The sequence below is a fragment of the Neophocaena asiaeorientalis genome, unplaced genomic scaffold, assembly GCF_003031525.2.
Source record: "Neophocaena asiaeorientalis asiaeorientalis breed wild unplaced genomic scaffold, Neophocaena_asiaeorientalis_V1.1 scaffold77, whole genome shotgun sequence".
NCBI lineage: Eukaryota > Metazoa > Chordata > Mammalia > Artiodactyla > Phocoenidae > Neophocaena > Neophocaena asiaeorientalis.
The window spans coordinates 4,875,717-4,888,011 of record NW_020174645.1 but is presented as its reverse complement, the minus strand read 5'-3'; the positions used below and the strand labels follow the sequence as shown (position 1 = coordinate 4,888,011).

Below are 12,295 nucleotides of genomic sequence, written 5' to 3'. Positions count from 1 at the left end.
GAAGCAAAAAATTTTATTGACGAATCTTTTAAGACACTTCGATCAGCTGAAGCAGCATTTGACATGCTTTTAAAATTTAAGCATATTCGTTCACGGGAGGCCATTAATCGACAAATGATGATGAAATTTAATGACATTCTTGCACAATACTGTAAAGAGGTAACTGAAAAATCTATGGCTGCTGTAGCAGTAAAAATACACTTGGCAAAATGTAAACAGTTGGATCACACTGTTGTCTTTCTCATCTAAATTCAGAGAAACTGTACCTTTCCCAAATAAGCATGTCGTATAACTACTGAAACGAAGTGGGTTTGTTTGTTTAGTGGAGAAATTCAGTAAGAATTTATGAAGTACAATATCGTATGCCTCACATTGTGATGGACCCTGAGTGGGTTAGTCATAGGAATAATCACAGTGACAACAGTGTAGTAGTCATAGCTACCCATGTGTGAAGGTCACGGGTGTGTTCACATACACATTCCTGTTGTAAGGACCCTTGTTATACAATGGACCCACCCAGATAACCCGGGATAATCTCCTTATTTTAAGGTCAGCTGACTGGCCACCTTAACTCCATCTGCTACCTAATTCCTCTTTGTCAGGAATGGATCAGGACCCTTAATGGGGCAGGTATTGTTTTGCCTCTGACACCTAATTACTCACATAAGAGTGTGAAATACTTATTTTAAAATGCAAGCCCAGACCATATGATCCAGCAATCCCATTTTGTGTATATACCCAAAAGAATTGAAAGCAGAGTCTCGAAGAGATATTTGAATATCAATGTTCGTAGCAGCACTATTCACAACGGCAAAAAGCTGGAAATCACCCAAGGGTCCATTGAGAGATGAATGGATAAACAAAATATGGTCTGTCCCTACAATGGAATATTATACAGCTTTAAAAAGGAAGGAAATTCTGCCATATGCTACACCATGGATGAACCTTGAGGGCTTTGTGTTAATTGAAATAAGCCAATCATAAAAAGACAAATACTCTATGATTCTACTTATATGAGGTACTTAGAGCAAAGTCATAGAGACAGAAAGTAGAAAGGTTGTTCCTAGGGGCTGAGGGAGGGAGAAATGGGGAGTTACTGTGTTTGATGTGTACCCAGAGTTTCAGGTTTACAAGATGAAAGGAGTTGTGGAGATGGATGATGGTGCTGGATGCACAACACATGAATGTAGTTAATTCCACTGAAATGTACACTGAAAAATGGTTAGGATGGTAAATTTTATGTCATGCATATTGTACCACAATTTAAAAAATATTACATGATAGATAATTATAAAACCTCAGTGGCACGTGCGCAGGCCTGGCCACCAATCATGTCTAGAACAGATTTCAGAACTTCCAATAGGTTGGTCAAATGATTGTACACAGTCTGTAAGTATAAGGCAGTTTGGATCATTGCATGTTTTTTTTTGTTTTTCGCGGTACGCGGGCCTCTCACTGTTGCGGCCTCTCCCGTTGCGGAGCACAGGCTCCGGACGCGCAGGCTCAGCGGCCATGGCTCACGGGCCCAGCCGCTCCGCGGCATGTGGGATCTTCCCGGACCGGGGCACGAACCCGTGTCCCCTCCATCGGCAGGCGAACTCTCAACCACTGCGCCACCAGGGAAGCCCGGATCATTGCATGTTTTAAACCAAACAAAAAAATTCCTACAGAGTATAGGAAAACGTAGTAAATAATAAGTAGTAAAAACCCTATTCTGTACCTTAGACTGTTTCTTGACGTTCCATGTTCATTTCTTTAAAGATACAGATCTCAAGTTAAGTCTTCTCTTGGCTCACAGACTGACGCTTATCACTTACGGCATACTTTAAAGATACAGATCTCAAGTTAAGTCTTCTCTTGGCTCACAGACTGACGCTTATCACTTACGGCATACTTTAAAGATACAGATCTCAAGTTAAGTCTTCTCTTGGCTCACAGACTGACGCTTATCACTTACGGCATACTTTAAAGATACAGATCTCAAGTTAAGTCTTCTCTCATCACTTACGTTTGATTGCTTTGCAGATTGACATTGTTCACAAAATCTTTGTTCAGAACCTCGACAACCCACCGCTGTATAAGAATCACCCGCCCGTAGCAGGTGCAATCTACTGGGAACGGTCCCTGTTCTTCCGGATTAAGCACACCATCCTCAGATTTCAAGAAGTAGAGGAGATCTTGAACAGTGATAGAGGAAGAGAAGTATGTTGCTTCTGCTGGAAATGTCCCCTTTTGTATTTCACGGTTCAATTCTAGATGGGCGGCCTCCCTGGGCGCTGATCCTTCAGTCCAGGTGGCTGCCGGCATGGAGTGGGCTACGCAGAGTTGCCTGCGTAAAAACAGCTCAATTTCAAATCCATGTCTGCAATTGAGAAGGTCTTTTCTGTGGTCCCTGGGGACCTCATCTCCATACCTACCTGTGACATCTTCCAGGTGGCAGTCACATGACTTCCCCCCACCTTGATCTTCAGCCTCTCCAGAGGGTGACCAGCAACTTTCTGATAATACTCTCCCTCCCCCACCCATGCATTTTTGTCTGTTATATCACAGGGGGTGGGAAACCTTTTCTTTAATGGTCCAGAGAGTAAGTATTTTAGGCATTTGAGGGTCGGATGGCCCCTGTTGCAACTACTCAGCTCTGCCTTTGTAGCAAGAAAGTGACCGTCGATAACACGTAAACAGACAGGTGTGACTGTGTTCCAATAAAACATCACTGTGGACGCCGAGATTTGAATTTCGTATGCTTGTTCCACGTCATGAAGCACTGTTGTTCTTTTTGAGTTCCTTCATTCTTAGCTCCTGGGCTGCAGCAAACCCACGGGCTGAGGTTTGTGAGATTTCAAGCCCTACCATGGCAGACCAACCCTCCAACGTTTGTGCATATCTGCCTGCTTCCTTTTGCAAAATGTGTTAACTGATAATTTTTTTTTAAGAGAGACGAAAAAATGTTATTTTCAATGACAAAATGACCGTTGCCTGACTTCTTTGGTAGGTAAAGCAAAAATATCTGGAAGTGGGTAGGACAATGAAAAACTACGAAGATGAAAAGTATAAGCAGTGGAAAGAGACGACAGAACAGGTCCTGCCGACTCTCATGAGGAAGAGTCTGCTCACTAAGGTGTGTCTTTCTAGATCCGCGTCCTAGATTCCGGGGTGGCCACGTAAGGTGGTGGTGACTACTATTTCCTTGAGATCTGATGTGTTGACTCTCATGAAGTTGCGAGGTATTTCCAAAATCAAAGGCGCAGAAGGGCAGAGGCTGACCCGGGAGAAGAAGAGAGGCAGAAAGAGAATAGATGGAGGAAGCAAAATGTCACCGTCAGGGAACACGCTGGGGTTAGGCAGCCCTCCTGACTCCTTGGGCAAGTGGCTTAACTCTGAGCTCCAGTGACCCAGTTTGTAAAATGAGTTGGATCAGAAACATGCAAAGTATTAGTTGAACTGTATATGAAACAGCTGACAGTTGATCATTTTTAACCTACAGAAAAATGTCACTTCCCATGATTCAGCCGCATCTTTAGCACAGGGTCCGGCACATGGCAATTGCTCAGTAAATAAACACTAGCTAGGAGGTTCAAGGGAAGACCTGGGCCTGGCGGTTTTCACTCTTCGGTACTAAAAGGAGTGAAGAGGCCAGGTAGGGCCTGTCAGGAACTGGACAGCTTGTGTCCTATTCAAAAGGGGCAGCTGCTACCCAGCTTCAGTCTGTTTGCCATTTATCATCAGCTTTTCCAGTTTTTCAAGGGAAACCAGATTTCTGGATTTTTACCTTCAGTTGCCCAAATTTCGAACGTGGGCGACTAAATCGAATTCTTTAAAAACTCTGTTCACCAAACAAAATATGAATTCTAGCTAGTTCTGTCCAGCTCCCCAGTCTGTCAGGGCAGCAAGGACCCTCCATTGATCATTTTCAAATTCACGTTTAACTTGGGTTGCGTTGATCTAATTGCTTCTTGGACCGCCCTTCCCACGATGTTTTGTAAAAACACTGTCTCTCCCACAGACTTCTGCTGCTGGTGATGAAGCCCAGAACTCTGACAGGGGGGCTGGTTTTGCAATCAACTTTTCACCTGCTCTCAGGGAGATTATTAATGAAGCAAAGTACCTGGAACAGCTGGGGTTCCCTGTCCCCGAATTAGCAAAGAATGTTGCCCTCCAGGAAGACAAATTTCTTAGGTAAGAAGATTCTTCTCTTAAATCAACAGTAAACATTTTTTGTCTTGGGACCCCTTTGCGCTCTTCAAAATTATTGAAAACATGCCCCCTACCCATGCCAGAGCTTTCATTTTTGTGGGTTTTATAACCGCCAATATTTGCCAATTAGAAATAAAAACTAAGAAATGTTTAAAATATGTGTTTATTCATTCATCTAAAAATAATGATAAATCTATTTCATGTTAACCTAAATAACATTTTCACTTTTTCATTTTTTAAATTAATTTTTACTGGGATATAGTTGATTTACAATGTTGTGTTAGTTTCAGGTGTACAGCAAAGTGAATCAGTTCCACATATACATATATCCACTCTTCTTTAGATTCTTTTCTCATGTGGGTCATTACAGAGTATTGAGTAGAGTTCCCTGTAAGTAACATTTTTAAATAAAAAGTAACCAATATTTTCCAAAAAGAAAGTTAGTGGGAAGAGTGGCATTCTTTAAAATTTTTAGTCTGGTTAATGGTCTTTTGTATCCTATCTGTAAGGTTATTAATCTTTTTATGAGCTTCATTGTATTTTTCTCACGTCAGTGACTTTCCTGTAATGTGCAGGTACACGGATGGGATACAACGTATGTTGGATCATTATCACATGCTCATTGGAACGTTAAATGAGGCAGAGGCTCTTCTCCTTGATGACCATTCCCAGGAATTAGTAAGAGTGTTTAGGGCTGGATATAAGAGGTTAAACTGGAACTCACTAGGTAATATAATTCATCTATCTATTGCCTTTTAGACTTTGGGATATAAAAAATCATTCTTTTAGATTGTCTTAGTTGAATTATAATTTTTCTATGTATGTAGATATGGTTAACAAATACGTTCTCAGCATCAGTAAAGTACACTTTGTGGAACATGGAATCCATCTCAAGGCTTTAGTTAGGGGTGAAGGTGAGTGGACAGGGTGCCGTTTTGACATTCGACTGACCCAGAGCTTTCTCCTCCAAAAATAAAGTGACTTGCTTTTTTCCCTTAAAACTGAAATTTTTTTTTTTTTTTTTTTTTTTTTTGCGGTACGCGGGCCTCTCACTGTTGTGGCCTCTCCCGTTGCGGAGCACAGGCTCCGGACGCGCAGGCTCAGCGGCCATGGCTCACGGGCCCAGCTGCTCCGCGGCATGTGGGATCTTCCCGGACCGGGGCACGAACCCATGTCCCCTGCATCGGCAGGCAGACTCTCAACCACTGCGCCACCAGGGAAGCCCTGAAATTTTTTTTAAAAAATAAATTTATTTATTTTTGGCTGTGTTGGGTCTTCGTTGCTGCGCGCGGGCGTTCTCTAGTTGTGGCGAGCGGGGGCTACTCTTTGTTGTGTTGCGCGGGCTTCTCACTGCGGTGGCTTCTCTTGTTGCAGAGCACTGGCTCTAGGTGCACGGGCTTCAGTAGTTGTGGCACGCGGGCTCAGTAGTTGTGGCTCGCGGGCTGTAGAGCGCGGGCTCAGCTGTTGTGGCGCACGGGCTTAGTTACTCCACGGCATGTGGGATCTTCCCAGGCCAGCGCTTGAACCCGTGTCCCTTGCATTGACAGGCGGATTCTTAACCACTGAGCCACCAGGGAAGCCCTAAAATTGAAATTTTAATTTCGAGATAATTACAAAGTCACACGCAGTTGCAAGAATTAATACACACTGATCCTGGGTACCCTTTGCCTGGTTTTCCCCCAGCAGCAACTTCTGCAAAACTGTAGTGCAAACCACAGCCCAGATTTTTACATCAATATAGTCAAGACACAGAACATTTCCACACCACAGTGATTCCTCATGTTGCCCTTTTAAAGTCACACCCACTTCCCTCCTATCCCCATCCTCTACTGAACCCCTGGCAGCCACTAATCTGTTTTCTGTTTCTATAATTTTGTCATTTTAAGAGTGTTACATAAAATATTATATGACCCTTTTGGTGTTGGCTTTTCTCACCCAGCACAATTCTCTGGAGGTTTTTCCAGGTTCTTGCCTGTTTCAACAGTTTGTTCCTTTTTATCAGTGAATAAAAAACAGTATGGTATCAATGTTTGTTTCACCATTCACCTAGATATCCTAGAGAATATATAGGTTGTTTCCAGGTCTGACTATTATGAATATACATTTGTGCTGTAGAATCACTTGTGTACAGGGTTTTATGTGAACATGAGCCTTCATTTTTCTGGGATAAATGCCCAGGGTTGTATGGTACTTGTGTGTTTAGTCTTTTTTTTAATTAAAAAGCTGAAGAATAGTTGATGTACAATGTTATATAAGTTATGTATACAGTATAGTATACAGTATAGCGATTCACAAGTTTTAAATGTTATACTCGATTTATAGCTATTATAAAATATTGGCTGTATTCCCTGTGTTGTAGAATATATCCTTGTAGCTTATTTTATACATAATAGTTGGTACCTCTTAATCCCCTACCTATATTGCCCCTCCCCATTTCCCTATCCCTCTGGTAACTACTAGGTTGTTCTCTATACCTGTGAGTCTGCTTCTTTTTTGTTATATTCATTAGTTGTTTGTTTAGTCTTTTTTTTTTTTAATGTCATAGTGTTGTCCAGAGTGGCTGTACCATTTTACATTCTCACCAGCAATATACATTTCACTGTCTCTAGATCTTGGCCAGCCTTTGGTATTGTCACTATTTTTAAAAATTTAGCCATCTGATAGCTGTGTAATGATAGCTCATTGTGGTTTTGATTTGCATTTTTCTGTAATGGCTAATGATGTGTTTGTTTGCCTTTATATATCCTCTTTGGTGTAATGTCTTTTTTTTTTTGTTCTTTTGCCCATTTTCTAATTGTATCACTTGCTTTTTTACCGTTGATCTTTGAGAGTTCTTTATGTATTGTAGATACTAGTTCTTTATTGGATATGTGGTTTGGAAATACTTTCTCCCACTCTGTAGCTTGTCTTTTCATTCTCCTAATAGCATCTTAGCAAGAGCTATTTTGATGAAGTCCAATTTATCAGTTTTTCCTTTTATGGATCATGATTTTGGTGTCAAGTCTAGGGACTCTTTGCCTAGCCCTAGAACCCCAAATTTTTCTATTTTTTCTAAATATTTTATAATTTGATGTTTTACAGTTAAGACTGTGATCAATCTTGATTTTTTTTTTTTTTTTTTTTTTTTTTTGTACAAAATGAGAGACTTAAGTTGCGGTTCATTTTTTTTTCCAATTGTTGTAGCATTGTTTGTTGGAAAGGCTAACTTTTTCCATTAAATCACTTTTACACCTTTGTCAAAAACTAGTTGAGCATGTTTGTATGGGTCTATTTCTGGGTTCTCTATTCTGTTCCATTGATCTATGTGTCTGTCCCCCCAATATCACAGGGCCTTGAAGCCTTAATTATTGTGGCTACAGAGTAAGTCTTGAAATTGGGTAGACTGGTAACCACTGATCTTTTTATTGTCTCTATAGTTTTGCCTTTTCCAGAATGTCATATAATTAGAATCATAGAGTGTGCAGCCTTTTCAGATTGGTTTCTTTCACTTAGCAATAAAATTTAAGGTTCCTCCATATAATTGTGCATTTCTTTTTATTACCAAATAATATTCCATTGTGTGGCTGTACTGTAGTTTATCTGTTCACCTGTTGAAGAACATCTTGGTTGCTTCCACATTTTGGCAATTATGAATAAAGCTAAAAATGTTCATGGGCAGGTTTTTGTGTAGTGATTTCTTTTCTTTGTTCTTCTTTTTTTGTTTGTTTTGAAATTACAGATTCAGTTTCCTTAATAGTTATAGGACTATTCAAGTGATTATTTCCTATCGGGTGAGTTGTGTAGCTTGTGCTTTTCAAAGAAGTGGTGCGTTTCATCTAAGTTGTCGGATTTATTGTGCAGAGTTGTTCTTGTTGCTCCCTTATTATCTTTTTAAAGACTGTACATCTTTAGTGATCCCTCCTATTTAATTCTGGATATGGTTAATTTGTGTCTTCTCTTTTTTTTCTTTTCAGTCCTGCTAGAGACTAGTCAGTTTTACTGGAGCTCTTTGTTTCATTGATTTTATCTGTTGTTTTTCTGTGTTTAATTTTACTGATTTCTGCTTATCTTTATTATTTCCTTCTGCTTGCTTTGGATTTATCTTACTCTTCTTTTTCAAGGTTCTTGAGGCGGGAACTTAGATCATTGATTTGAGATCTTTCCTCTTTTCTAATGTATGCATTTGGTGCTATTAATTTCCCTGTCAGCACTGCTTTAGCTGTGTCCCACAGATTCTGATAGTTGTATTTTAATTTTTATTCAATTAAGTATATTTGAAAAATTTCCCTTGAGACTTCCTCCGTGACTCATGGATTATTTAAAAGTGTGTTGTTTAGTTTCGAGGTGTTTGGAGATTTCCCCTGTTATCGTTCTGTCATTGTTTTGTAATTTGAGTCCGCTGTGGTTGGAGAACATACTCAGTGTAATTTCAATTCTTTTAAATATGTTGAAGTTTGTTTTACAGCTCAGGATATAGTCTATCTTGTTTTATGTTCTGTGGCCACTTGAAAAGAATATGTATTCTACTTTGCTGAGTAGAACGTTCTATAAATGTTGATTAACGTTGTTGGTTCATGATGTTGTTGAGTTTTTCTATATCCTTGTTGATATTCTGTCTAGTTGTTTTGTCAATTACTGAGAGAGGAATGTTGACATGTCCAATTATAATCATGGATTTACCTATTTCTTTTTTCAGGTCTATCATTTTTTACTTCACATATTTTACAATTCTGTTGTTTTGATGCATACAAGTTTAGGATTGCTATGTCTTCTTATGAATTAAACCCTTTAATCATTATATAATATTCAACTCTCTCTGATAATTTTCTATGTTCTAAAGTCTACTTTACCTAATATTAATATATCCATTCTGGTTTTCCTTTGATTAATATTTGCACAGTATATGTTTTTCCATCCTTTACTTTCAACTTGCTGATGGAATTGTATTTGAAATGAGTTTCTTGTAGACAGCATATAGTTGGGTCATGTTTTTAACCTACTCTGTCTTGGTGCATTTAGACCATTTACATTTCATGTAATTATTGATTTGTTAGGGCTTAAGTCTGTCAATCTTTTTGTTTTCTGCTTGTTCTTTTTGTTTCTCTGTTTTTCTTTTACTTGCCTTTCCATGGGCCACTTGAACATTTTCTCTAATTCCATTTTGATTTATCTATAGTGTTCTTATAGCGTTTTTTTAGTGGTTGCTCTAGGTGACATATACATAGCATTACAGTTTACTGGTTTGAGTGAAGTATAGAAATCTATAGAATTTTACCAGTTTGAGTAAAGTATAGAAACCTTAACTCCCCTTACCCTCTCCCACTTATGATATAATTATCTTAAATATTTCTTCTAAATACATTTTGGACCACAACAGACAGTGTTATAATTTTTGCTGCCACCATCAAACCTAAGTTAGGAAGCTCAAGAAGAGAAGGAAAAAACTATTGTATTTTCCTATATTTTTACCTACTGTGCTCGTTCTTCCTCCCTGATGTTCCCAGGGTCTTTCTCTTACTGGGTCCTTTCTGTTTACAAAACTCCCTGTGGCCATCCTTTTTCCTGCGGCCATCCTTACATCCTATGCTGTAGCAGCATAGGTCTGCTGGTGACGTAATCGCCTCGTTTCCCTTCTGAGAATATCTTGATTTCCCCTTTGTTACTGTCAGGTGGAAGTAGAAATCCAGGTTCCCTAGTCAGCCTTCACTGACAGTCGAGGGGAAGCTCCACATAACTGCTGGGAGGGATGGGGGTCCCAGCCCCCCTGCAGTCTCCACTGACACTGTGGGGTGGCAGGGGGCGGCGCTCGTGGCTGGACCTTGGAGGTGAAAGTCCCATCTACCTCCATGGCCTCCTCTGATGCCACCACGGCAGGCATAAGGGGACAGGGGTTTGGGGCACCTCATTATAACATTCTGAGGGTGGAAGTCTAGGCCCCCTCCACCTGGCCCTTCTGGCATGGGTGAGGGCAGGGTCACATTTTTATCTGTGGTGTTTGGCTGGAGCAGAGCAGTTATTGTCTAAAATTTTGTCTTGCTAGGGTGTCCCTTTCCTGGTACTTTGGTCAGAGAAAACAGGATTTTCTTGAGGCCTTTTTTGGGTGCATGTGTGGGGAACTTACGGGTCGCTGGCTCCTTCAGCTCCAGGTCTGGGATATAGATCCCAGGAAAAAGATCCCAGGTCTGGGATATAGATCCCAGGAAAAAGATCTACATCACCACATCATTCCTCGGATCCTGGGGTCCCCGCTGGTTGGCTATCTCTCCCCCTTTCAGCGTCTCATATTTGTTTTATGGCTAATGTGCAGGGTTCTTAGTTGTATTTAGCAGGAGTAATAAGGAAAAGTACATACTTCTTCTTCCTTTACTTTTAAAAATAAACAAGGCATTTATGTTATTTTTTTTCCTTCTTCCTCTTTCCCTTCCCTTGCGCCAAATCTTCTCCCTGTTTTTCGTTGTCATTTCCTTTTCTCCCCTTTCTCCCTTCTCCTTTGTACAGAGAACATTTGTGTTTGGACTGTGGCTTCCAGCGTGAAACCTCTGGATTAAAAGTCCAGCTTCTACCCATGTGACTCAACTTCTCGGGGGCTCCGTTTCCTCATCTCTAAAATGGGCATAATCTTAGTACCCGATTCATAGGGCTGTTGTAAGAATTCAGCCGTGTAATCAATGTCACATGCTTAGGCCATCGCCCAACTGATCATAAGTGCTTAACTCGGGTTTACTATTCACATTCTTGCTGTTTACTTTTCTAAGCAACAGGCCAGAGGGTTGCCTAACTGCAGGCAGGGTTGCATGTAGTGGAGGGTTTGTGTTGCCATGGCAATGAGAAGGCAAGAGGGTTGTACCTCCTTTTTCTCCCCACCGCGCTTCAGATACGATGATGCTAAAAAGCAAACAGAAGAAATGTATCGCTTGGCTGATCCTGAGCGCTGGCTCCTTGTTCCAGTCCCCAGGGACCACGTGGATCTTTGTCACCTCAAAGACCCAAGGGGATGGAAGGAGCACGATCCTTCTTGTGAAGGGATGTTGGCGGGAGGGATATGGAAAGGAAGAGTTGAAAGCCAGCTATCTTTCTTTTGTTCTTTGTCTTTTTCTCCGAAGGTATTGCTGAGTACATAACTCGGTGCAAACAGGCCGTTGGGAAATTTGAGTCCCTCATCCACCAGATTCATAAGAATGCAGATGACATTTCTTCCAGACTTACCTTAATAGAATCCATAGATCTCTTTAAGTATCCAGCACCTAAAAGTGAGGAAGAACTCCCAGGTAGATCTGACTTCTTGTTTCTTTGATTATGGAAGGAATGGAAAAACCTCTTGGGTATGGTTGTGTACACACACACACACACACGAGTTTATTCCACAAATGGAATAAAAACATGCCTCATGATCTCAGGCATTTACTTGAAAAGATCGTGGGTAATTCTTACTTTTTGCTGTGTTTTATATATTGCTTACATAGTTTTACAAATTCCTAAGTCTATGAAAATCAATAGTACTTTTGTCAATAACTTTGTAACAGTACGGTGAACTGTGTTTTATGGGCTCACATTTACTTGTTCAAACAGGGGATTTTAAGCTGTCTTGGACGAATCAACAAGGAGCTCAGGATTAGTTAACAAGCAATTTAAGACAAGCAAGATTGCCCAAAGGCAAAGCATGCACAAGTGGCATTCATTCCCATGTTGTCATGTATTTTTTGCTTTGGATGTGTCTCGCTTCGGGTGCTGTTGATTTATTTTCTGCTTTTGGTCAAGATCGGAGGCTGCTTTCATATTTGCAAGATATACAGCTAATGTTTGGGTTGCTTCTTGAGTAATGTCCCTTCCCGTGTTTGTGAAGAGCTGTAACTGGTGTCTTCCACTGCAGGCATGAAGGAATTCTTTGAGCACATTGAACAAGAAAGGGCCAAAGATGTGGACCACATGGTCAGGTGGTATCTCGCCATTGGGCCTCTACTGACCAGAGTCGAGGGGCTGGTTATCCACACCAACACGGGCAAGGCCCCCAAGCTGGCCTCCTACTACGAATACTGGGAAAATAGAATTTACGAGGTCTTGACAAAGCTCATCCTGAAGTAAGTTAATGTTCATATTGCATGTTTTTTTTTTTTTTTTTTTT

The 12,295-nt window shown here is 40.6% G+C and overlaps 1 protein-coding gene across 1 annotated transcript in view; it reads left to right on the top strand.

The window, feature by feature from the left end:
* The window catches only part of DNAH10 (dynein axonemal heavy chain 10), a 148,662-nt gene that overhangs the window by 31,513 nt on the left and 104,854 nt on the right, over positions 1 to 12,295 (top strand). The window contains exons 12-17 of the mRNA XM_024758684.1: positions 2,026 to 2,202; positions 2,993 to 3,118; positions 4,004 to 4,176; positions 4,770 to 4,921; positions 11,277 to 11,441; positions 12,044 to 12,251. Of these exons, the coding sequence (XP_024614452.1) occupies positions 2,026 to 2,202; positions 2,993 to 3,118; positions 4,004 to 4,176; positions 4,770 to 4,921; positions 11,277 to 11,441; positions 12,044 to 12,251 (1,001 nt within the window). The remainder of the gene's footprint in view (positions 1 to 2,025; positions 2,203 to 2,992; positions 3,119 to 4,003; positions 4,177 to 4,769; positions 4,922 to 11,276; positions 11,442 to 12,043; positions 12,252 to 12,295) is intronic.